At 45.4% G+C, this 26016-nt stretch overlaps 1 protein-coding gene across 12 annotated transcripts in view; it reads right to left on the reverse strand.

Moving 5' to 3' along the window:
• The window catches only part of CAMTA1 (calmodulin binding transcription activator 1), a 185636-nt gene that overhangs the window by 105275 nt on the left and 54345 nt on the right, over positions 1-26016 (reverse strand). For all 12 annotated transcript variants that reach the window (XM_032448761.1, XM_032448762.1, XM_015882488.2 and 9 more), the window contains one exon: positions 7434-7569. In XM_032448761.1, the coding sequence (XP_032304652.1) occupies positions 7434-7569 (136 nt within the window). The remainder of the gene's footprint in view (positions 1-7433; positions 7570-26016) is intronic.

The raw sequence follows: 26016 nt of genomic DNA on the forward strand, positions 1-26016 counted from the left end.
GGCCGGGGCATTTTTAAAACAAGCAGCGAGTAGAAACATATTTTTTTCCTCAAATACAATAATTTGCATTTCCTACATCACCTTAATTGCTGACAGGGTCTCCTGTGCTCTCTTGCTGTAGAACAGGTATTTGGCTCATGGGCAGCTGCCTGTACCCTCTAACACTGCGTATCAGTGACTGGAAAACACTACTGAGCTCAGCCCTGCCAGCCCCTCTCACCAACACCCCTTATCTCAGTGCTGCTGCAGCAGGGGCTGGTGTTTCATTCGGGCTGTTTTAGTTTAAGATGCCTGCTTTCTTTTTCTCTATTTCTTTTTTTTAATGCTTTTGCAACCAGGCCATTTTCCGAGAGCCAGTCGAGGCTCTGCTCTCTGCAAACAGCTGCCACTGAAGTGAGACCACATACAGAAATCTGACAAAGCACCCAGCTGAACAGATCAGCATCGCTCCGACCGGCTGCTGCTCGCAGACACACTGCATCCAGCAGCACTGAAAGCTTCCCACCTCCACCACGGGGGATTTCAGCTCTGCAGCCTTCATGCACGCAGCTCTGCCATTAAGAACAGGTACACACAATTGCGGAGGACTATGAGAACACATCAGAACATATGGAAGAGTAACAGTGTGCCCCAAGGAACGACCAGAACCGTAAGTGTCATTCTGATTCAGCTTTAAACATGGGAACAGGCCAATATAACTCCATTTCTCTTCTTTCAGTTCCATTTCTTACATGAAATTAGTTTGCAGGTAGTGCTCCATGTTTCAAAGGGTTGTGCAAACATTGGCTAATTCGCATCTCTTGTCATTAAAAAGGTGAGTAAATACTGTCCTACCAAGTGGTGGCCATTAAGAAGTGCACGTAGACAGACGAGTGCCAAATTGAAATCCTGTTCTGTCTGCTTTTCCACTATTAACTGTTCAGTGTCCTCCATTACACAGCAGGATTGTCCTTTGCTGTAACACCACCAGCACCACCTACCAACAAGTTGATTCAGACCCTATTGGTTTTACACATTCATTCCCTCTATTTGCAGTTCCTGTGTCCTTGGGTGATCTGCTGCCATATGAAGGCAATACCAGGTTTTATTTAGGACCTCCAGAGCCTCCAAACATGACTCCTGTCTTCCTGCTCCCCCTCCCACTGAACACTTTTGTCTTCCGAACACGAACTCAGGAAATGAAAACGTTTAATGCATCTCTGATGCATGCAAAATTAGCAGCAATACAGCAAATGTGATTTGATTTCCTTTCGAATGCACCACAAAATAAATAAATAAACATAAACACATTAAAAAGCCACGAGTGTAACAGAGCAACGCAGAAGTTCCTCCTTTCCAGGGGAAGTTCTTATCTCCGTCACAGCCAACAGTGCAATTACAAGATTACAAGACACACACTGCTTCATCATCTGGATCCCTGTGCAATCAAACGGATCCCTGCGGAAAAAAGCGACCCTCTCGGTCTCATGTGGCAGCGCAGCTTCGCCCTTCGCAGCAGCTTTGCTTCAGTGCTACAGAACCTGGTGTCTGTGCAATCTACTGCAAGGTCACTGCAGGCACAAAAGCCCAAACCAACCCACACTGAGCCCTTCCTGTGCAGCCATCAGGACAGCCATGGAAATTAAAGGTGGTCTGAAAAAGTAAGTGCACAATATTGTCTCTGAGCCCCAAATACTCATTTCCATTTTGCTTTAAAGTTCCTCATCTAAACTGCAACCATCAGGATAAAGTTCAGAGCAATAAACCTCGGCTTTCCTCTCCGGCCCCCAGCATGTTAAACAGAGCATAGATCCAACAATCCAATCTCCATATATTTTGTTCTCAAAATATTTCATTTCTGCCCACCAATCTTTAGATCTCCTATTGGATTTTGCTTTCATAAATGGATTTTTCCACAGAGCCGGCAGAAAATATATTTAATTTCAAATTTCTCTAAATGGAAAAAGTCAATATAAATGTCAACGTGCATTTGGGCTGCAGTCGTTCGGGTGACACCAACCCAACGTCCCAGGGCAGGGCAGGAGGGGCTGTTTGCTCATTCCCTGTCTGTGCACTTGCTCTAATGTTTTATTTAAGAAGGACCATTGACAAGAGAGGAGAACTCTTTGATCTACCACCTTTCTCACCATTTACAGTATCGTGATGTAGCTGCAGTATCAATTACTCAAACAATTTCAGTGCTGCAAAATGATGCCAGAACCCCCCAGCGTTTGCTGCAAATCGATGTTATTGCAAGTGCACGCGTTGGGATCCCAGTACAGAACACAAGTGATTGATACATGTGATCTCATCCCAGATCTAATGATGATTCATGTGCCCTTCAGACATGGGGACCGACGCCTCACCCCAGCACTGCCTGGTGCTCCATGTGGGTCGGAACCAGACATTACAGCCATGAGGGACATCAGAGCTGTGGGACCCAGACCAGAAGTGGGGAAACACTCCTACGCTCTGTGCCCTCCAATGAACTGCAGGAGATGAAGGGAGATTCTGGTTAGAAATCATATGGCAGAAGTTAAATATTGCCAGCAACCTGAGGAAAAAAAATCCTTAATAGCGCTGATAAAGAATAGATTTGTATAGGAACTGTCACTACTCCCTAGCAATTTTTCTCCTTTCATTTCAGGGCTGTGCTTTTTTGTGTTAATGTATGCACATATGTGTGTAATATTTTCAGAATGCCTTTCACATTAAACTCTAATTTCTTCTCCAAAGCCATTCTGCAGTATTTTTCTGGAATGCATTAAGCAGCCTGACTGAACAATGTAATCCTAATTAGTTTGCAAACTACACAGCTCACCTCTGAGGGGGAGTAAAGCCCATGTAAATTAAAGCGAATTGGATCAGGCTGTCCTAGGAATAGTTTACAAGATTAGTGCTGCTGAGCGTGTGATCTCAGAAGTTGCTTGTTGCTTTCACCCTCCAGTAATACCCTGCCCGTACATTTCACTGACGGGGAATTGAAAGGTAGAAACATTTTTGGTTTAATGTTCTGTGATGGGTTCTTTGCATCAGGCAGAAAAGCCCATTTGGTCACTTTCTGAAAGGAAAAGTCTCCGTGTTGTGCATTCCCAGCTCAGCTGTGAGCGGATGGCGGCCGTATCGGCAGGCTGGGCTCACAATGAGCTGAAGGTTCTGACAGTGAGATTCCAGCATTTCTGCAGTAATTGAATAATCTGAAATTTCCATTCGTGTCCTTGTGGACTAATCTGTTACAGTGTTAAGGGACTGTTATGATAATAATTAAATACAAGTCCTGCATACAAAATTGGTATTCTGCATCTCCACCCCCACAAGGGAATTTCTCTCTTAATAAGACTTAGATCAAGTTTTACCTTTTTTTTTTTTTTTTTTTTTTTTTTTAAGGAATTCACAAAGATTGTCAAATTGTGCCAAGGTAACACACAGCTGCACATTGGAGAACAAGAAACTTGTCATCTACAAGCTTAACACCTTCTTCCCATTCTCTGATTGCTCCAATCTTAAATCAGTGTGTCAGACTAAACCAAAACCAATGAGCCCCCCTCACTAATGAAGTAGGGCTGCAGAAGGTGGTTCTCATTGCCCAGCAGACAGCGCTGCTCCCTCTGCCACATGAGTATGGAGCTGAGAGGATGCGCACAAAGCGGAGCTGCTGCTGCCACTGGTTTGTGGTAGGGCAGCAGGTTCATAGCAGCAGTTTGGCACATCCAGGTAGTGCTGCTATGCTCAGAGCGTGGCTCGGCAGGTCGGAGCTCTGCCTGAAGTTTAACAGAGCCATTCGCTCTGACTTCTCTTCAGGCAATGGGATTTGGAAAGAACAAACCTGTTTAAATACACGATGAAGAGCAAGATCATCTGTGCCAGCCTTTCAAAACACTGGGATATTTACTATAACAACACAACCTCACATTAGCTGTAGAAGCAGTTTGCAATAAATTCAAGTGCAATTTACAGACACCAAGAGAGACACGTGGAAAGGGGAGCAGAGAATGCACCAAATGCACCACGGCTCAACCAACTGCACAGCCACAGCAGCACCAGTCTGCAATTACTTGACAGCTATTTCAACTTACTCCTTATTTATTAGTTAAAATTTTTAATTATGTGAATTGATTAGGAACATATCACCAGGGATCCTAATTAATTAGAATTTTAAAAAGGATCATGGACTGGAGATTTTTAATAGATTCCACAAAGAATTGCACAAAGATGTATATTAGGGGAAAGGGCAAATTAACTTCTTTCTGGTTTATCAAGCATTTTCTAAGAGGATTGTGCACCAGATTAACCAAGTAATATCCAAACCCCTTACTCACAGTGATGCTAAGTGAGGCAGTAGCTTAAGCATTTCAGGCGGTTATCATTTAACATCTTCTTGATTAATTAGTTTATTCCCCTTCCTGGATTTTGTAGCTTTTCTTTACCCTATTGTCCATGCTCACCAAATCCCCCTCTATGGTATGGCTGAACACAAGGATCCCCAAGGACTAACAATACGCTTGTTTCCTTTATTTTCCTTACCCAAATGTGGGACAGATGCAGGAGCCATTCTCTTTAACAAACTCAGAAAGCTGTTAATGGTAAAATCTACTCATATAAAGAACATTTCAGAACTGGCTGGGCAGCGCTCGTATGGGCCAACGTGTTTTTCCTTTTTACCTAGCAACTGCCATTCCCAAAACTTGATTTGGATACGATCTGTGTTCTTGGCTGTCTTTGTATTTTTCCATCAGTGCGGCCATGATACCTATTTATCTTCTGGCTGCAAGAACAGCAAACGCGATCTGGCAGTGCCACAAGGCAGACAGTTATTTCATGCCCTGTTAAACTCTAATGTGGTTAACAACAATATCATTCCAACTTTTAAAAGGGTCCTTTTTTTTTTTATTATTTTAAATCTGTTGCCTGCATCCAAGTAAAGAACATCACTTCCAGTTAGGATGGGATTAGGAACATCATAACATACTCTATCCATGAAGCAGCAGTGCAGGGTGTAACTGAGCTAGTAATCAAAAGGTTAAAATACATAATTCTTTCCAAGTAACATTTGGAGGTCAAGAAAATTAACTTTTTCCACTTGGTTCAGAACTCAGATCTGTAGCAATTATTAGATGCAACACTGTCAGCAAAATGAGCAGGCAGGCAGCAACAAGACCTAAGAGTGGGCTGGAGTGAAAAGCACCATGGTGCAGCAAAGTGGGGTGAGCCTGAGCTCATCCTGCAGGGAAACCTGTCCAGCAGCCTCTAGAAAACATGGCAGTGGTGCACCAAACCCAGACTGTTATTCATTAGCACCCATTCTTGCCTACTTCAGCTGGAATTAAGTCAGCAAAGCTGAAAGATAAGCAAAGGGAGACGTACTCAAAGTACAGGAGAGATTTCCACAACAGATCCAACTCTTCCAGCTCCAAATGTTCGCTGGCGTTAACTTTCTGATCGTGACCTGAATCTCTCTGTGGTTGTTCATGTGGGTTTATTTTCTCCTGTCTTTCCTGACATCAATCACTGCTGTCTGAATCATCGCTTCCTTTGTGTGTTGTGATACCTTGAGGGAGAAAACGTTCATTTCTTTTCAACGCTTAGATGATCAATCTGGATTCTGATACTCCCCTTTTGCTACCTAATGCATAGACTTATGTGGAAATTGTGTTCCACCAGTTTGAGGGGCCGATGCAAATCCCATTTATTGTCCACAGCACTGATGCAGGAGCCAGATTTGTGCTTGGGCATCGTGTTACCTGCTGGGAGACCCCCGGCGCTGCAGCACAGAGTGAGTCCCACATTTATCAAAGCAAGGAGAACAAGGCTCTGCCCATTAGGCTTCACATTAAGAAGACTGAAACACAGCTTGGATTAGAGGGCACAGGTATCTCCTTGGAGGCTAAATATAAAGTACTAAGGGGGCTCTTAAAGTGGAGAAAGACGTAAGAATGAGTGTCTGAACCCAGGCACAAGCAAACCAGAAGGAAGTTACTTTGACCCTTATTTTCTTAAGTGGTGAAAGTGATTGATTGCTGAAAGAAACCTTCAAACTGGAGCGTTCTCCAACCCTTTGTATGTTCCATTAAAGGTGTGTTACCTTCTAGAAGACAGACCGCAACAAAACAGGAATTACTACAATCAGGGTAGAACTATTTGACTTAACGTGGTAGGTGCAGACATACAACAAGTCAGGTGCTGATGGCTGATCACCCTATTAAAGAAAAACCATCAGGAAGAGTTCATTAAATACAGTGTATGTGTGGCTGCCAACGGCTGCTGTCCTATAGCTGAAGTTTGTGGTGCAGGTTTTGGTATTCCGCATTGTTAAAGTTCATGGAAGTTAATTAAATCCCGTTCTGCAAACACTAAACAAAAACAAACTACAATTTCTATTATGCTGACTTTTTTTTTCTTTTTTTTTTTCTTTTTTTTTTTTTTTTTGGCTTGTCATAATAAAACATTGTTATTGGATGTAAAAATTATGGAACAAAGTTATGTCTCCCTGGTGTAATATAATGCAATCCATTTAATACTATTTTAAAACCAAAAACCTCATTAAAACAGACAGAATGTAAGAATGACAAATTGCCTAGAAGGGAGCGTGAGCATGGGATGCACTGCATGCACTCGGCTGCTCACAACACTGCGTGGATGTCAATGTGAGCACAACAGCTCCGGGTGGGCAGAACCTCCCTGGTCCCTCAGCAGCACCAATTGCTTGGAACGCTGCAGGTTATTCTGCGCTGTGCCTGCACAACTGGGTGCAGCCTCAGATCCATAGTGGTGCTCACAGTCTATTAACTGCAGAAATCAATACAGCTTATACAAATATATGCCCTTACAGCTTCACTATTCATTTGCTGAAATCAGAGCATTTCTTGGTAATGCAGTTACGTTGTGCTGCCGAACGCTTCATCATCCTTTTGGCCCAGAGGTCGGCATTAACGTAGGGAGCACAGCATTGATGTCTTCACAACTAACTCTGCATCCGAGCTCCAACCACCACTACACACAATTCCCCTTTAATACAGTAAAAAAAATTAAGAACCCTCGTTGTTTTTTTTTACTCCACATCTGCGCATCAGAAGTGATTGATGTGATCCAATCGCTCACTGCTCACACACACAGATTGTAAGAGAATGGTTATGTCAAACCATGACATATTTCAGAACAAACAGGCTGGTTCCAGAAATACCGCGTCAGGTGAAATGTTCCCTCTGGTTCCTTCTGAGTCGCTAAGGAACATCAGTAGAGCAACAGCCTCTTTCAAAACATTCTTTCAAGCAGAGTCTGATTCTGGACTCAGTTCAATGGAGAATCTATTTCTGTACATCTAAGAGCAACGCTTAATAAGCATATGTAAAACGATGGCAATTACTGTGAAAATTACCTGTTTGGTGAGAATCAACCACATACATACAAAGCTTCCACGTGAAAAACGAGGGAGAATACTGGCAAAGTTCTCCTACCTCCACTCCTTGGACTTTCAGCTTCATGTGATCCTCTCTGGTGGTTTTCCCGTCTTTCCTTTTTTTCCAGCAATACCCATCTTTCCTGTACTTCACCTTCTTCCTATTATACAGGATCATAGAACCATTCTGCGGTCTGCAAACCAGAAACAAAGAACGAGATAAAGCAAAAACCGCTCTAAGAGAACTCAGGAAGCAGCGACTGCAGAGCGAGGAGACTCTGTAGAAAAGCAATATTCCATATTTGGCATCATTTTTTTTCACCTCTCATTGCTTGAACTCAGGTTAACTACGCTTAACAACATGCAAAGTTTCACTTTAGAGTCCTGTACATAACAAAGTGCCAATGGCTGGTGTAAGAAACAGGGAGGAAATAGGAACAACGACGACTTCACAAGGGCTGCTATTCTCAGGCTGAAATTCAAACTGAACATTAGAAGGAAAGAAAAGCACAGGGATGAAACGGTGTTATTTGGGGGGGGAAGTGCCTCTCACACAGCACCAGGATGCGGGCGCTGGCTTTGAGGAGCACCAACAAGGAGCTGAAAAGCATCAGTTCAGAAATCAGTTCCACTGTTTGCACTCAGATCAGTTCAGATGTGCGATAACTTCCTCTCTTTTGAGCAATGTGACTTCAGAGATGCATCCAAACATCTTCCTCTTAAGAAGCCCATTGATACCTCAGAGTATCCATAAGGAAACACGGACATCTGTCCAGCAGACAGGGCTGCACACCTTCTTGCTGTGCTGCATTTACAGAAGTGCTTTGCCATTTGCTAAGCCAGTACACAAAAAGGGCATTTCTGCTGTAATATTAAAACAATTCGCTACAAAGACACTATGCATCAGACACAGACAGCAGCACTGTAGATGCTGCAGAAATTTACAGTGGTACATTAGTCACAGTAATTTTGTTTTAGAACACCAAGAACAGAAAGAAAAACAACATTAGCAGCAGCTGCAATAAACAACTTCCATAGGAAGTCTCCTGCGATAAAGCACAACTCCTGAACCCAAACACAGTGAGCAGAGTCCTCCCGGAGAGAGGAACACGCTCCTCACACTGCCCTCCCTCAGAGAAGCAACTCCTCTGCTCCTCCTCCTCATTGCAAAGCAGACAGCAAGTCTATGGACTGACTGAGATCTTGAACATTTTGACATGGGTGTAACATAGTCCTCATGTTGGACGAGGAGTGGAGAGACCACGAGGTTGAGCTGCACAACCTTGCTGGGATTTTGCAAGGCTGAAATCAGTTTTTTGTTCTTCTATTTCTGTGATAAATAAGAACACAATCAGGGGTCACTGCAAAGCAGTTAACAAAATTTACACGGAATAAAATAAAACACGACAGAACAAAATCTCTTAAAAAATCTCCAGAGCTGTTGATTCCGATAGCAGTGTATCAAGGTGGTTTAACGCTCATGGAAAACAGCTGGTTTCCAAAGATATCTTCATAAAACGAGAGGCAATTCTAACCTGATATACATTGCTGCTATATTTCTCTTCCTGTAGGAAAAAACAGAAAGGGAAGATCTCCTGCGCTTATCTCTCTTGCACAAGCACAGCCAAGAGCAATAAATTGATGGCTGCAGTGGGTCGCGGCAGATCGGGGCTGATAGCAGCGCTGGGGATGCAGCTCAGGTCTCCTCCGGAGGCGTAACTGCTAAAGCCAAACACAGAGGCTTCACCTGCACCCTTATGGAAGAGGGGAAGGAGCTGCAAGCTTGAGCACCAACTGCTCTGGGGCTGTAATTTCCCACCAGCCTCCTCCAGAGCTGTTTATAAGAAGTCTGCATCTGAAGTAAGGCGGGATCCATCATGGCATCAGTCACTAAAAGCAACTGTTCTCCTTTGTGCTAAAACTCCACTTGGAACCACAGCAGCAAGAAGCAGCACTGGAACGTTAACAGCAATTTGTACAACTAGGAACTGATCTGCAGCTCCACAGCGCTCAGTTCATGAATGTAGGGCAAAACTGAACGTAATCAAACAGCGTTTTAATGGGACTGCACAGCTGCCCATCCCAGCACCCACCGCCCCCAGGATGGCCCAGAGCTGAGTGGGAGAGCAGCAAGGAAGGGCTGGAACCCAGAGCAGGGCAGCGCTGCCATAGACAGTGCAGTTATTGTTGGTCCCACTGTGTGGAGCTTGCAGGACAGCCTACTTGTGTATGGCCTGAAATAGCACCGAGCATGCAAAGAGAGAAGGCTCCGTTACAACTTTGAATTTCCTTCCTTTTATGAGTCTGTGGCATTTAAAAGCTGCCTGATCTCTATTTAGGTTGCTTGTTTGTGGCCTGGGGGAAGGAGGGAAAAGGACAGGAAGAATAATTGCAGAGCAGAGAGCCTTTTGTCTTAAGTATTGATGAGATTTGAGATGCTTCCCTCTCTCCTCCTGTTATTTACCACCACGGCTCTCAGATAAATGGGCACAGCAGCACAAGAGCTATTTTTGCCCAAGTTGTTCCAGCTACAGCCCGGAAAGAGAAACCAGATTCCATGCCAGCCTTATTTTCCAAGCGTGTCCCCTGGGCTCTGCAGGGATCCCCAGCATGGGGCTGAACGGAGCCGTGTGTGCCTTCTTCTGCCTCCCAGCCCCACTTGGAGGGGTTTTTGCTTGCTTCTTTTAATCAAATTATTTGCTGGGATAATGAAAATCTAAAACGGCTCATCTTGTTTTGAACGCAGAACAGACACAAGGAGAGAGCAAAGAGAAAACAAATTAAGGTTAAGATATTTTGGTCAGCTGATGCTTCATATCCGCCTCTCTGCTGTGCTCGTAAATTAAAGCCCCCGCGGCCCAAATGACCGCGATGTTCCCCTAATCATGTTACTGCAATATTAATAAGGCTGCTCAATGCAACCAGTTCCCTCTAAATCGTCCATAAAGATTTGGTAAATGTCAGACATATCATTTAATGAAAACTATGTTTCACTGCTGCGGGAGCTCCAGTTGCCAAAAGGGAATTGCAGATATTGCAGCGCCAAAAGAGAGGATGACAGAAAAAGAACCCTTCCACTAGAAGGTCCACTGCTCTAAAACTGGTTTTTATTGTATCATCCCATCTTCATTTCAACTGCCTGGAGGTGCTGAAGGCCAAGTAGGACAGGGCCCTGGGCAGCCTGCAGCAGGATGAGGAGCTTGATAACCCTTGAGGTCCCTTCCAACCCAAGCCATTCTATGGTTCAATGACACGATTGCATGATATTTAAAGCCATTCTGTTCTTTACAACAAAACCCATGAAAGAGAGTCTGAAGTTCATCATGGCCAAAAGCAGACGGCACCCACAACTGCACAGCTCTGCAGAGCAGGGAATGAATCCGAGATGAGCGGTGCTGCGTGGGGTCCAGGTGGGTCCAAACAGCAGCGAAAGGCAAAGAATTGCAGTCATAAGGAATAAAAAAATCCTCTCTCAAAATATCCTCCTCGAGTTAATTAAACCAAAGGGGGAGGGCTGAGGTACGATACTCATGGGAAATCACACACCTCCCTGAACACACCGAGACAAATAGCGTGTGGCCAACACGGGGCGTTTTAAAATAACATAGAATGGACGTAAGAACATCTGAAAAGAAGGATGCAGTCCTCTAATTCCCTCATCCAGTACTCAGTCAATTTGCTTAAAAGCATCATCTATTTAGTTCATGTCGCAGGGTCGCTCTGCTTTGATGGGAATCACATCCAGTCCGTTCCCAATCCCATGGGATGGCATCAGCGCCCCCTGCAGCTCATGAACCACGGCCAGAAGCACCAACACTCAGTGCCGGCCAGGAGGGGGGCAGGGGAAGGAGCACCCGGTGTGAGCACGGAGAACCTGCGTGGAAGCAGGGCTGAGATTGTGGACGGTGAGAAACGCCAACAGGGAGCACTTCCAGTGCCTCTATTCCAGCTATAGCCGTGGCACACAGAAACCCAGGCAGGCACATCTTTCTCTTGGAGAGCTCTGCTCCATCTGGGTGCCATCAAACCTTCCAGATGATGGGTTTCCAACAAACCTTCTATTAATTTCTTTTCTGTGCTATATGCGGCTCTTAAAGCCCTCGTATCACAGCTCCTACTTGCTGGGTAGGAGAGACACATGGCGACTGTCAGCTGCGATTCCTCCTGACTGACATCGAGTTTCAGAAATACCTCGTCTCCCGTTTCTTGTTTGAACAGGGAAAAAATCTGACGACAGAAGTTATTTCTCCCCCGAGAAATGCTGCTCCACAAGGCTTCATCTGCCTCGACATTTCTCCTCCACTGCACCAATGGCTCAACAGGAGATTAAAGTCCAGACTGAAAAGTGGAAGAGGAATCTCCAGCAGCAACAGACCAGGATCCCCCATCCCAGCACATCTCCAAGCTGAGATGGATAACGTGGCACTGGAGGAATTCCAGACCAGCCTGAAATTTGCCTGACCTTTCAACTCGTCACTTGTGAAACAGACTTTGGAAAGAGTCTTCTTACCCACGTAGGAAGAGATGCAAATCCACAAGGAACATAAACACTGGATTTGTTCTATTTAGCATTAAACATAATCTGTCTTAAGAGAAAAATGAATTTATCTGATATCTGCAAAATTTAAGATGTTAAAGTCTAAAATAACAAGACTTGGCAATTTAATCCAGAGTTGCAGTTAATGCAATGACTAATCCCATCAAGGGGACATTAATTGGTGTCTAGATGCTCCTTTTCATAGCAGCAGTAGGCCATAAAACTTAATCCCTACCTCCTCTTTCCAGCATGTAGCCTCAGTGTTCATCAATAAAACTAATGCCGTTCATTAAGTATGAGAGTAATTACCTGCGGCTCCAACCAAACAACAACTGAACGGGCACACATCAGTATGAAGGTATCACCGGACTGGTTATGGGCGGCCACCTAAAGCACTTCTATAAGAACAGGGATCCATTCTGAGAACTGAAACACGGCCACAGTGAACTGCAGAAGCTCTGGGCCCATTCCTGTGTGTGCCAGCACACCGCAGCCATGTGCCAAACTCCAGGCAGGCTCAGGGTCCTCTCTGCTTTGGTTTCAGGAGCTCTTCTGTGCTCTCTCATAGAATCATAGCACGGTTCAGCTTGGAGGGAACCTTAAAGACCACCCTGTTCAAAACCCCTGCCATGGGCTGGGTGTCCCAGCAGATAAAGCTGCCCATGGCCCCAGCTGACCTGGCCTTGTTGGGGCACCCATCCTCCCCCCACAGCCCCATCTGGATGTCATCCTCCCTCATCCACATCGCAGGGCACTTTGCAGTGAAAAACAGTGCTCTGGGAAAATGCTGACAGCCAAACTCTTACTCTGAGCAATTCTGCTTTTTTTTTCAGGAAACAATTTCCGTGTGCCATTATGATCTTAAATGGCCCAAAATATCGAACATTAAGAACCTCTCAGAGGCTGGAAATGCAGGAACAGGCAGCTGCACTGCCAGAACCTGCATTGGCAAAACCGCAAAACATCCCACATCACCACAACTTTTCTTCTGCCTCCATTTATCAGACGTGCTTCGTGACTCAAATATCTACATCTCAGGACCATAAACATATCAACAAAAAGAAAATAAACATCTACTGAAGAAATGCTTCATTACAGAGCTTGAAAGAATTTCCAGGGAGGCTATAGGTTAAGCGTTATTTTAAATCACCTCAGCTCACAGGGTGGTTTGATGTACTTTGCTCGTATAAATATATGCCATATTGATTGGGAGCACTGGTCTATGCTTTCCAAATTAGCTCTGCAGAAGAGCAGCCTCATTCAAAACCCTTTATGTCAGAGGAAGAACTTCCATTAGCTTCATGGATTTTGGAGTCCAAACAGAGCCTTTGGCTCAGAGCACTCCCCATGTAAATACAGACTCTATTAGACCTTGCCTAGGGTGCAGCTTCAGAATATCTAAGTGGCACGGTTGCACCAGTTCCATTTGGCTTGTTAGATACAGATAAAAATGATTCTCCAAACTTTTCTTGTTGGGATAGCACAGCAAAGAAGAGTTATCTGATGCACACAGAGATACAACCAACCCACTGAATTTTCTTATTCTGCTCTATCTCCAAATAAAAGATAGAACTCAGGCTCTGAGGTTCATTAGCTGGAGAGACACACTTAGAAATTAATCCATTGCAAAAGAATCTGAACAAGAATAAATAAGGAGGAGTTCAATTACTGAGTGGCTTCTTATCATCTCTGATGCTCAGGAGTTTCAACCTTTCAGAATCACAGAACATCCCAAGTTGGAAGGGACCCATAAGGATCATCACATCCAACTCCTGGCAACTGAGCTCTCGAAACAAAGCCATGATCCCTCTAAATGGGGCCAGATCCCTCACAGTGCCTTCATATACCGCACCATGCCCCAGTACATCCCACCGTGCCCTCCTTACCGGTGAAATCATGGCTGGTACTTTTTTGGTCAATAATGGGCATACCTCCCATGCACACGGTTTTTATAACATGAGATGACAGAGCAGCTCTTTTCTTTTCACCACAGTAGTAAACCTGAACTTGTTTTTAGTACCTTCTCATTTGGCTCACTAAGCAGGAATGTGCTTCTGGAAACTGCTGTCCCAGAGCCCTATAGTAGTTCAATACTGCTAACAGCAGTATTCAAAGCCTTTTTTTTAAAAAAATAAAGCAATAATTCAAACGTTGATGGTTTGAAACTTCATCCCAGATTTGAAAAAAAATAAATTAGAAACAATTTTTATGAACTTCTCAGTATGCCAAAAAATCGAAACCTCCTTGTAACTGTATAGGAAAAAAGCCAGAGTATTAAAATTGTCGTTAAGTGAAATGCATGTGAAATGCTAAATAGTCTCTTGGAAAATTACTTCTTGGTGTAACGAGGTGCTACAGACCTCAGTCGTAGTACGAGGCATGAAGGATCGTTGGATCAACTTTGTTCACTTTAACATGATTTTAAAAAGAACTGGTGTTCATCTCTTTCTTGCTCAAGAACCTTGATCAATTTTGTTAGCCCTCATTTAGTTCTCATTCCTTGCTCCCATGGGGATGCTGCTTGATTTACTGAGAATTACTTCTTACAACTCATGAATGCTTTAAGCTGCTTCCATATTAATCATCCCAGTCCTGTTGTTGTACTGAGGGGAGTCCGCCTCATCTCTATTTCCAAACATACCTGTGGGGCTCCCAGAACTCCTTTGTGTTAACAGTTATTCTGTGTTATTGATTGCTCTCTTTTTGGACACCAATCATAATGCCAAAGACCTACAGCTCTGATTTGGTCAGAAATACTGTATGACAGTCAAACTTGCAGAGATGCTGCCAATGACTGTCTCCTAACATTGAGAAAAGCGCAACTGCTCTGCAGGAAGGTCAGCAGGAGTTGAGCCTTGCAATATTTGTTAGGTTATTTCTGCCTCTATGAGCATCCATGTGTTTGCACATTTTAAAGACAACATGCATTTGCATGCCCTTAAAATTAGCACCCAGGAAGATGCGCTCAGGCACATCTGTCTGCCTTCACTCCCATCACTCCTTAGCACAAAAAAGATCTCTTCTCCTCCCCAGCTGCAGCGCAAACTGTTGCTCCCATACAGATGGACCCGTCCCCCCACCACCAGGTCCCGCTGCTCACACCTCACACGACTCCAGCTGTGCTCTCAGTGGGGTTGGCCACTTCCCTGCCCCATTCCTGCAGCACTGGCTGCGCGCGGTGCCTGGGGCACACGGCCCAACACCCCTGGGAGCCCCTCCTGTCTTTCAGATTAACCTCGAGAAGATAATCTATTTATTTATATCAATTTGGTTCCATCAATTAATGATGACAAGGCAATTAACTAGAATGCCAGACAGTAAAAAATAACCACATAATGCTTTCTTCAGAGCAAACCTATTATGTAATCCCAGTCGGTCTTCATTAACACGGAGTATTCCAGTAAAAGGTAGTAATCTAGTTATGGTCTGTGAAATATGGAGATCCATGCAGTAATTTTTCAGAATTAAGAGTAAGGTATTTTTAGCAAATGGAAAGGAAACATTTCTGCATTTCTCCTGCAAGCCTGTTCCAGATGAAGGAGCGGTGCAGCGCTGCTCAGGGTGGGCTCACCATCCCTGGAGGTGTTTAAGGCAGATGCAGTACTAAGGGACGTGGGTCAGTGGGCACCACGGCTGGTACATGGACGATTGCACTGGACAACCTTAACATGAAGGAACCCTGGGAGCTCACCATCACAGCCCTCAGATACACCAACGCTCCTTTCTGTGCTGATGCCCAAATACAAACGCAGCCAACCACCTCCCAGACACACCGAGCCCTTAAACATCCTTGCCTTAAAGCTGATAACAAACTAACTTTCTAAAAAAGCCCTGAATTCCCACGGGACTTTGTTTACAATGCAACTCAATTATTGTTTTATACGGATGGTTATCGTTTCTTACACCTTCTCAGCTCATCCCATTTCTGAATTTAATTACTTTGCGGTATTTTTAGTTGAGATAAAATTACACGTTTTCAGATTAATTTAGCTGGAGCTGACTTTTAATAATAGCAAATCCTTTTTCCGTCGCACCCTAATTTGAGATCATCTAAATGAGAGCGAATCTCTTTCTCAAACCCCACGTCACACCCACATGGCAAACAGCAACCGCAATTTCAAGCCTCGTGCAGCGTGCCAGACATCTAAGGGTAAATGTTGGCTGACTCTTTAATTAAAGACCCACTGTTTGGCTCTTTCCTCTGTTATTTTCTCAGCTCACGCTGACAGCGAGCAGTCAGGTGATCGCTGTTCCCTACACGCTGGCACCAGAAGCGCTGCTAAAAAAGGCACAAGGCAGGTTTAAAAACACCGAGCAAAACAGTTTGTGCTCCCCTGCCAAAAGAAGCATCTCTCTGGTGTCGGCCTCACCGCTCCGTCCCCCCAGGAGCGTCCTTGCTGGGAACATGCAGCAGGCGGGGGGCAGCACTGCCATTTCGTTCTTGTTTTAGTGAGAAAGGTCTGGGATTAGAAAGCAACAAAAGGAAAAAGGAAAGAAAAAGAAAAAGCAGCCCCACATATTGCATGTGTTGTGAAATTTATGGAAATAATTAAGAAATAATTAAGAAATTTAATTATGATTTTCATTTGGGGGCAAAAGTCTCTCGTGAATACTTCCTTTAACTATAGTGATGTATTCCAGCGCATTTTCATTTAAAGCTCTGCAGAATTAAACCACCCTGAGGAAAGCACGGACCCTACAGGACACCACGTGGGACCTCGAGGACTTACTGTGATAACAGAGTGAAACTGCTCCATAAGGCTCCAACTTTCAGGGATCCACAACAGAAAACCATGCTGATGCTATCAAAGAATTCTGTCACGGAACCAAAGAACAGCTGAGGTTGGAGGGGACCTTAAAGCCCCCCCAGTTCCAACCCAGTGCTGAGGCTGGGTGCTCCCAGCAGCTCAGGCTGCCCATCCATGGCCTGGGGCACCTTTGCTGTCTTGGCAGAACTGCAGCATCCCTGAGGTGCTGTGCAACACTGAACAAACCGAAACCTCGCTAAAATACTGGAAACACCATCTTCAATTTTAGCACAGGATTTTGGGGAGGAAGATGGTGGGAACGTTTTACTGCCAGGGACGGAAGGGCACACACAATTTATTCACTTACATTGCAACTGAGCGCTCTGAATAGCAGGAGTTTGCTTTTTTCATGAATATAAAACACTCCCATTACAGTCCATGTTTCCACGCTGCAAACAGCACAGACTGAGTTCAGGTATTCATTCTGCATCTGTCCCATCCAGCACAGAGAGCTGCGTGCTGGTAATGACGGCGATGGAACATCTCCGCATCCACCCGAACCCGTTTCAAGTGCAGATGAGATGACCTTCGTGCTCACCCAATTTCTGCCGTGGATGCAATATGCAGATCTGAGCACTGAGATACGAGCTCTGCTGCTTCTCTAAACTCCCAGAATCAAAAATCCACAATGCAGAGCACCAGGAAGCAGCTCTAACCGAACCCAAATGCCAAAATCCACTGCCCATTAAGTCTTGCTACTTTACATGCACAGAGTCCCATCTCCATCCCCAGCACCTCTGGCAAAGCCTCCCTCATCACTCACCTTATCCCTTAGGTCACATCTAATTACCACTTCTAATTTTGTCCACTTTTGATGGCATCAGACGCTACTGAGATGTAACACATTCATTACGAGGACTCACCGCCTGCGAGTATTAAAACTTAAGAAAGTGACTTTGCAAATTACCAAACAGTCACCAAGCTAATGAAGCAGGACTTTTAAAGTGACGGAGGAATAATTCCTACATTATAAGATGGCAATCTATTGTGTGAAGAGAGATTTGGTTCAGAGCGAAACCGCTCCGCAGCCTGAGAAACACTAATCCATACCGAATCAGGCAACAGAGATGAAATAGGAAACAGATTTACCTCTGATGAAGGACGGCTTAGGGAAGAAATAACTTGATAGATAATAATAATAAAAAGGGAGCAATGCTTTGTGTGTCATATTTCTACTTCCTTTTGAAACCAAATTGCTTCAAGGAAACTCAGCGATGGTTCAGAGTCCTGGCAGAACTTTGCTCAGATTCAGACAGAACTTCTGAAGTTGTCAAACGAATGCATTGCCACGAGTGGCTCCTCAGCAGCAGCAGCCGGAGCTAATCACTAAAAGCAGACTTAAAAAAACCCGAATGCACCGTTTTCTCGTTGCTTTGGATGTCACAAGGCCACTCAGCAGGAACGCAGCAGGGAAGCAGCACTAAAAGCAACAAAACAAAGGCAATAACCCCTCCTCTAACACAACACCGCTCCCATGGAGCAGACAAAGAGGGGCAGCCAAGCCTTCATCTCAGAGCACTTCTCTCTGCAAAAGAGAGGAGAAGGTGAGGATTCTAGAAATACAAAAGCATCAGCAGAGGGGAAGGGAAGCACCGAACTGCTGCCACTGCTGCAGAGCACCACCACCGTGCTGAGCCAGCAGAGCAAGAGGCGGCCGGAGCGGCTGCGCTGTGCAGGGAGTTGGCCCTGCCTGGCCAACACGTCGTCCCCCCTGCGATGCCACACGGATGGTTTTAGGAGCTTCCCTCTGAATGTTGTATAATAGAACTAGGAAAGCAGGACAATGAAAAACCAACCTGCCTCTCGGCCATGTTTCATCTGAGCGTTTCACGATCGGGACGATGCGTTGTTCGGTGAAGCAAATCCTCCCTTACACACAAACTGTTTTCCTGGTAACCGGTCCAACAGTTTCAACCTTTCTCAGCTGCTCACAAATCCTGTTACACAGTGAAGATTTGCACCGTAGCTTTAATTTACTTACTGTAAATAAATCCAGCAACTTGGCCAGATCATTTAATGAGTCACCCGGGATACCAGAGGGGCCAGAAAATTGTAATCCTTATTCCAACAGCATGAGGTAAAGCTGTGTGCTATAACCTAAGGTAATGCACCACTAATAATGTCGTACAATTTCGAATAAAACCTTTAAAATCTATTTGGCGTTAATGTCACCTTGGAGTTTAAATCACAGAGAGCAATTAATAGCAGAATGATGTTAGTTTATACAATTAAGAACTCAAAACACTCCTAAATCAGACCCACGGCCACCTCCTGCCAGCAGCCACACTGTGCTCTGCGCAGTGCTCCCATCCCAGCTCAGTGCTCCCATCCCAGCTCAGTGCTCCCATCCCAGCTCAGTGCTCCCATCCCAGCTCAGTGCACCCCGTGCAGCTCCGCTGGGTGAGGAATGCAAGGGCTGCCCAGCAGCAAGCAATGAGGGCTGCCAGCTCTCTGCCAACGTCCCACACAACAAAATCATTTCTGGAACCTGCTCGATGAATTCCTGCTCACCCTGAATGCTTCTCTACAAAACGCCCGGCCAACGCCGCAAAGAGAGGCAGCCCTCACAGCACCACAGCTCCATTCATTTCCATGGCAGGCACCTTTAATCACTTTCTAACTGCTCTTTAATGAAGTTGCTTTTTCAACGTTCCAGCTCAGCCAAGCTGCCTCCAAAGGATGACACAGGCTCCGCAGCAGCAGTGCAAAGCAGTGCTCAACATGAGCATCCCATGGATGTGCCCGCTTTGTCCAGGCTCCGTAGAGCTGCAGCCAGAATGCTGATGACACCCCAGATAAGGGGATGCAATAGATACTCCCAGACACGCTGCTGAAGGAAGTTTTGTCTCTCTTAATTGAGAGACCCTTTATACATTTTCTTATCACTTAACCTCCTTTATTTGTATCTGTGTAAATCAAGTCGTAATATCCTGTTTGCTCAGCATGGCAGCAAAGAGCAAAAGGAAAGGCTTTTCAGTTAGTGTGAAAGTTAAGTAAAATACAGGGAACATGCCACAAACACAAAACAAAGTCAATTAATTCATTTGTTACAGAGTGAAAGCCCTGCATAATCTGCCCTTTGAGGAGTTTATTTTAGCTGATTGCTTATCCAGCAAGAAGATCTCCATTGCACGACCCATTTGCTGTGCTGGAGGCTCAGCTGATGAGAAACAAATGGTCACCTTTCAGAGGGCATTGAATGGACAGCACATGGATTCTCCTATGCACCACTTTGATCCTCAGACCAACAAATTACACCAGCTAAGATGGGAGCACCACAGGAGACAGCATTTTCTGCTCTGGGACAAGCAGAGCAAGGCAGGCTGCCTGCAGGACACACATGGAAGACTCCACCTCTGCCCATCGTATAATCCCACTTGTAAATACTGTGTTCTTCCATCATTTGCCAACTCCTCTTTCTACTCAGTGCTACTGAAGAGCAAACTGAATGTAGAACTGCCAGCCCTGCTAAGAGTCTTCCAGCCAGCAGAAAGATGGAACAAGTACAGATGTTATTAGTCTCATTAAAATTTTGTAAATTAAACAGTGAGCGTAACAGCCTTATTTGTCTTAATTTAGCTCATCATTGACATTTATAACATAAATACAGAAATATCACTATGGCCAATTCATTCTCACTGTCAGCAGCAGTCGGGGGCACCCCGACGAAGTGCAATGCAGCACTGCTGCAGCCAGGAGCAGAGCTGGAGGGGCAGGATGGCCCCATGGTTCTCTACCTGCACCAGCACCTGGGGCTGGTCGTAGGAAACGCCTCAGTTTGGGGCTCCTGTAAAGAGGGAACGTCTGCAGCTGTGGTATCCAGGCTGCAAATGCAATGTGCCCATGGCTCCCAACCCCAGAGCAGGGATATGTGACTCCCTGCATCTACCAGGCCTTTGTTTTCAACACAGTAAAGTGGCAACACGAGACTCTTCCCCTGCTCTGCTGCATGGCGTGGTCTGAGCGCTGCCTGCCCCTCTGGCTGCATCCCAAATAGTCTTCAAGAAATCTTCACTGCTTGTTTTAAAAATAAAGCCAAGCAACCTTGCACTGCACACAGCAACGTTAAACGAGGCTGGAAATAAACAACAGAACGCACCAACAGTGCACACTGGCACAGTTTGGCTCCCCAGCTGAAAGCCATGACAGCTTTGACAGACTCGATAGATTTTACTATTCATTTTGTAAAAATGCCAGGCGTGCAGAAGCAAACAAGACACCCTGGGATGACACGACAGGGAAGACTGAGAAGTCAGTGCTTTCCAGGTAAGCAGAGCCATTTTTAGGCTCACTGTCCAGGTCTGGGCAGTCAGCAGCCACAGGGAGCTGCTTACAGAGCTGCTGCTCTCAGGGCCGCTGGTTCAGAAGTCACCCAAAGAGACATCGGTATTTCTTGTAGGAAAGATTCAACTTATCAGGTTCCACTGGGAGGCTTACGATGGGCTTTTACTGCTGTTTTATTTCCCTCAGAATCAATAGAAAACAATAATCCTACAGCTAAACATAAATCACATTGCAAAACTTGGTGAATGGTCACGTGCGGTGCCTTGGGAGCAGCGTTTTATTTAATTCCACTACCAGCACCAGTTCATGATTTGCAGACTCGTGCTCTGCAGCCAACCAGCACCGTGGGGCTCTGCTGCCCCACTCACAGCCCCACGGCTGCCTTGGGAGCCACGTCCTCTATGAACCCCATCCCACCTCAACCTGCTCTGGGGACACACATGGAATGACCTGAAGCCCAACAGCCTGCAATGCTTTGCTGCACACCAGCACGTGTCCAGCACAGGGCGGGCTGCACGGCATGCACTGCACACACAGCATGAGGGCAGCAGGAAAACACTCATCTTCATGAACAAACTTCTCTTCTGCCACAATCGGTGCCAAAAGCTCACGGAAGAACCACATAATTTAACACTCTGACAGTAAATTACAGGAAACAAAAAGGCATGGGGAAAGTTATCTGAGGATGTTAGATTTAAGGTACATTTTTAATTAAAATAAAAAGACCAAAGCTGTGATGCAGTGTCATAAAGCAGATAATTTTACAGCTGGATGATCTCCCTCTGATGTACTGGAAAACCATTTTTAAGTGACATAAAGTTTAACATAGCGGTACATCTGCCTACCCACCAGATTCTACATGGAATTTAAAATTTAATTATTTCCAAGCATTGTCACAGTGTAAGAACAGCAGCCGAGTGCGACTCCGTCAGCACCTCTGCCAGATCTCTGCGAATCTACGCTCCTCAGGACTGAGCAATAATCATCTTAAGATGATCTGGTAATGAATTACCAGTACCACCAAGCAAAGCCTGGGGGTTACACGACTACTAGTGCATCCTTTCCTATCAGCCTCCTTGCACGTAGCCAGACCAGGCAGCAGAGCTGTGCTCCGTGTTGGTTTGTTACGGACACGGAGCTCCCACAGCAGTTTCCAGGGGGATGTTCAGACACTGCAAAACCAATCTATACCTGCAGGAAAATATATAAAGCCATGAGGAAACAGAGCATCGTGAGCGTAATAGTGGATGAAGCGCAGAAAAGCAACAGCAGTGGAAATGGAAAAATGTGTCCTTAAGTACCTGATTTGATATCATGAAGAGGGCATTAATAATGGGTTCTGTCAGAAGGGAGGATTTCTTATCAGGAAGAGTGGTGGGGCTTCCGCACAGGCTGCCATCCCTGAGGGTGTTTAAGGGCAGGTTTGGTGCTGAGGGATGGGGGTCAGTGGTGGGGGCAGACGGACGGTTGGACTGCATGATGTAAGAGCACTTTTCTAACCCCAACAATAATGTGAATATTGATGTTGAAGAAGCCATGGAAGGACTGAGTGGCTTTGGAATGGATGACTGTAAAACAAACAACAACAACAACAACTTGAGCTAAAATCATCAGCCTCAAGAGAAACTCCAACGGCCTACAAAGAGGCAAGCAAGTGGCCAGCAAGATGAAGGAGACAGCACCGAGTGCTCCAGTGCAACATGGGTGCACCCACAGCGAGCACTGCAGCACGCATTCCCTCCTGCTGCACAGAGGGCCGCACAGCTGGGGCAGCCGCTCATCAGTCATTGTCCATTAGTCGAATAATTAAAGCCTACAGCGCTGCTTACTTTGCTGATTGTATCCACAATTGTCTGGAACAAATAGGCAGTTGGCAATTTGGAAGCAACACATCTACGATAAAGAATGTTGTCTTAAAAACAAATTCACGCAGAGAATTCCTCCTGGGAGCCGGGGTGAGCGCAGGACGTGGCTCATGGGGACGAGGCCTTCATCAGGAATCAGCACCACGTCCCAGGCCCATCTCGTTGCCTCATGATGTTGAACTTCAGGGCTTCATACACCGAGGGCAAACCAAAACTAATGAGACCCATCTGAGCCCTGCCAGCCCACACACACGTGTCTCCAGCACAGGACAGACGCCCTACAGGTCCCTTTTCACAGCTGTCTTTTTCTATATCAACCCCACTCATGCCGTTACAGCACTGGAAAACCTTTCCATTTAAATGCAAAACAGATGCAACACATTAATATGCTCAAAGGAAGTGATGCAAAAGCACTGTCTCCGCAGGTAAACACAGCAGGTAACAGTCACTTGTTTTAGCTCTCCATATTCCTATTAAATATTTGTAAACCACTGTTATGAATCTGTAGGCCGCAGTGGTGGTTCTTTCCCAGAGCAGCAGCCAACCTCAGAGCTCCAGCAGAGCTCATGCTGCTGGCAGGGCTGCAGGACCCTGTACCTCTGCAAGGAACAAAGCAGGAACCCACCAAGGAAACACACAGCACAGGCAGCAGCATGGACCCCACCACCAAATACACAGCTCTTATAAAACATTCATCTCTGCAGCAGGCAGGGTTGGACACGTATCCAAAGTCCCACAGAGACCCCACAAGCAGTGGAGAACACACAGCAAACAGAAAGGGAAAAGGAGACATCTGCAAGGTGGCCTCAGCTGTGGGGATGTCCACAGGTCTCAGCTCCACCATGGATCACCTCAGTTATGGCATCCTCCTTTGGCTTCAAGACAAGAAGAGCAAGGCAGATGCCTACTGGGCTACACATCACCCTTCCTGCTGCTGGCAATGGCAGCGAAAAACAGCCTACGATTGCAACCAGATCATCTCAGCTGTAAAAGCAGGATTCTCCACAAACTCAAAGGGAGGAGGAAGAAAACAACCAGAAGCTGAAGCCGGTGCCTCACAACTGGGACAAAAGAAGCCTTCTGCTATTCAGGTACACAAGAATTGAAAATGGAAACTCCTGGTTTGAGGGATGAACCTTCTGGAAAGAAAAAAAAGGAATAATTACACATTTCTGTAAATAGCCACCAAGACCTCAACCAAGGAAAAGGAATCAGCGCAGGAGATCACAAGCACAGCAGCGTGCACGTGAACAGCACATCTGTCAAACACAGCAGCTACCTGCTTAGCAAATGACTCCTCGTTCCACATGAAGATAAAGCCGACTCATTACCTACACACGCTCTTATTCAGCACAAAAATCAGCCTCTGCAGTGAGCTGCTCATCTTCTGACAAACACAGTTTGTTATACAAATCAATTTGTATTCTTCAAGTCTGAATAGCAGGTCCTCCATTATGCACAGCTCCCCTCCATCAGGTTCCTGGCTGTTCCTCACGCAGCGCTCAGACACCTCTGGAATTTTAGCATGCACTTACTAATACACCCGAGTGCAGTTGAAATCATGCTATACTGATGATAAATATCACACTGCTAGTGCTGCCCGTCTGAAAAGGGAAGGATCCACACTCCTGACACAAGACATGTCTTCCCCCTCAGAATTTAAATCCCAGTGCCAGGTTTCCTGGAGGAAAAGAAGTCGTTGTCAATAAATAATCCCATAAATAGTTTGTCTTTAATCAGCCAGTATTTGCAGGCCATTAGGATGCAACAAGCAGCCTCAGACGCTCTTTCTGTGTGTTGTTTTTTGATGCGGAGAATGTATTGGAGGAGTCTGAGAATATCATTAAAGGTTAATTATGAGCAACTTAAAGGTTATTTTTGCACATCTCACCTCCTGGACAAAAGATGCTTCTTTGCTACCGTACCAGAATATCAATTAAGTCATCAAGTATTTAAAACGGGACAAAGGTTTTAACTCTGTTACTTTCCAACACAGTCTGAACCAACACTGCTTTCCTGGTCCTTCTGCAGCCCTACAGCCTGGCCAAATTCAGAGTGCCAGTTTTGTCTAAAAAGAAACGCTGTGTTTTCATGGACCATATCTATCGATGGGACAAGCTCACCAAAGGCCGGGCTGAAGGCAGACAGCACTTTGCCGAATGAGTCAATCACTGTATTATCAGATAATTGCTTTTCCTGATGAGTCCACGTTTTCCAGGGCTCACAGTGTCCATGGCAGGAGGGGTGATGCTGCAGATCCGCAGCGCTGTCCTTTGCAGTGATGCCACTCTCCTGAGTCTGCAGGTAAATATTAAGTGAGACAAGCTCTCCAATAGCACCAGCATTCACCTGCTGTCCTGCCTGAATAATTCATGGGGAGCATTTGAATGAAATACTTAAAGACGGTGAACAGATCTGGGCCACACATTCTGATGGCTACCAGCAATTTTGCTAGTAGGTCATTTTAAAGCAAAAGGAACGAGCTGTTGAAAGAATTAATTATTGGCTTCTCAACTCCCCTGGACCACAGGGGCTAAAAATCTATACAAATCAATGTCTATTAAAACCATCCCCATACAGTTTATCCTCTTCAGGGAGGAAAAAAAGAAGTAGGAAATACTGAGAGCAGTAAGAAGAAAGTGTTTAGAGTCATGAAATCTTTAGAGTGTAAAAAGAGATGTGCCATATTTAGCAGGGATTATGTCAAGCAGCATCCCAAGCTAGAGAAAGCTGACAGCTCACACATTTCCTTCCATGGAGGAAAAATAGGTCATACAGGACCCCAAACATGTAAACAGAATTGTCAGCAACACGAGCGGAAAGCACAGAACTTCAGCACCGGGAATGGGGAAGGTTAAGAACTGCACATATATGGAATGGAGGAGCTGTGAGTGAGGGGGGAGCTTCAAAGCAGGTGCTGGATCTTTAAAGTGAGTTTCTTTGAGTGTTGTTACTTCATTGAAGGAGAACAGATCAGATACCCTGGAATCAATCACATGTTGTCTTCATGAGACCTCCAGCCAATGTGTACTGAACTACTGCACTGCCAGCAGCCTCAGGAGGCACCTTCATCCCATCCCATCCCATCCCATCCCATCCCATCCCATCCCATCCCATCCCATCCCATCCCATCCCATCCCATCCCAT

This window comes from Coturnix japonica, chromosome 21, assembly GCF_001577835.2.
Source record: "Coturnix japonica isolate 7356 chromosome 21, Coturnix japonica 2.1, whole genome shotgun sequence".
NCBI lineage: Eukaryota > Metazoa > Chordata > Aves > Galliformes > Phasianidae > Coturnix > Coturnix japonica.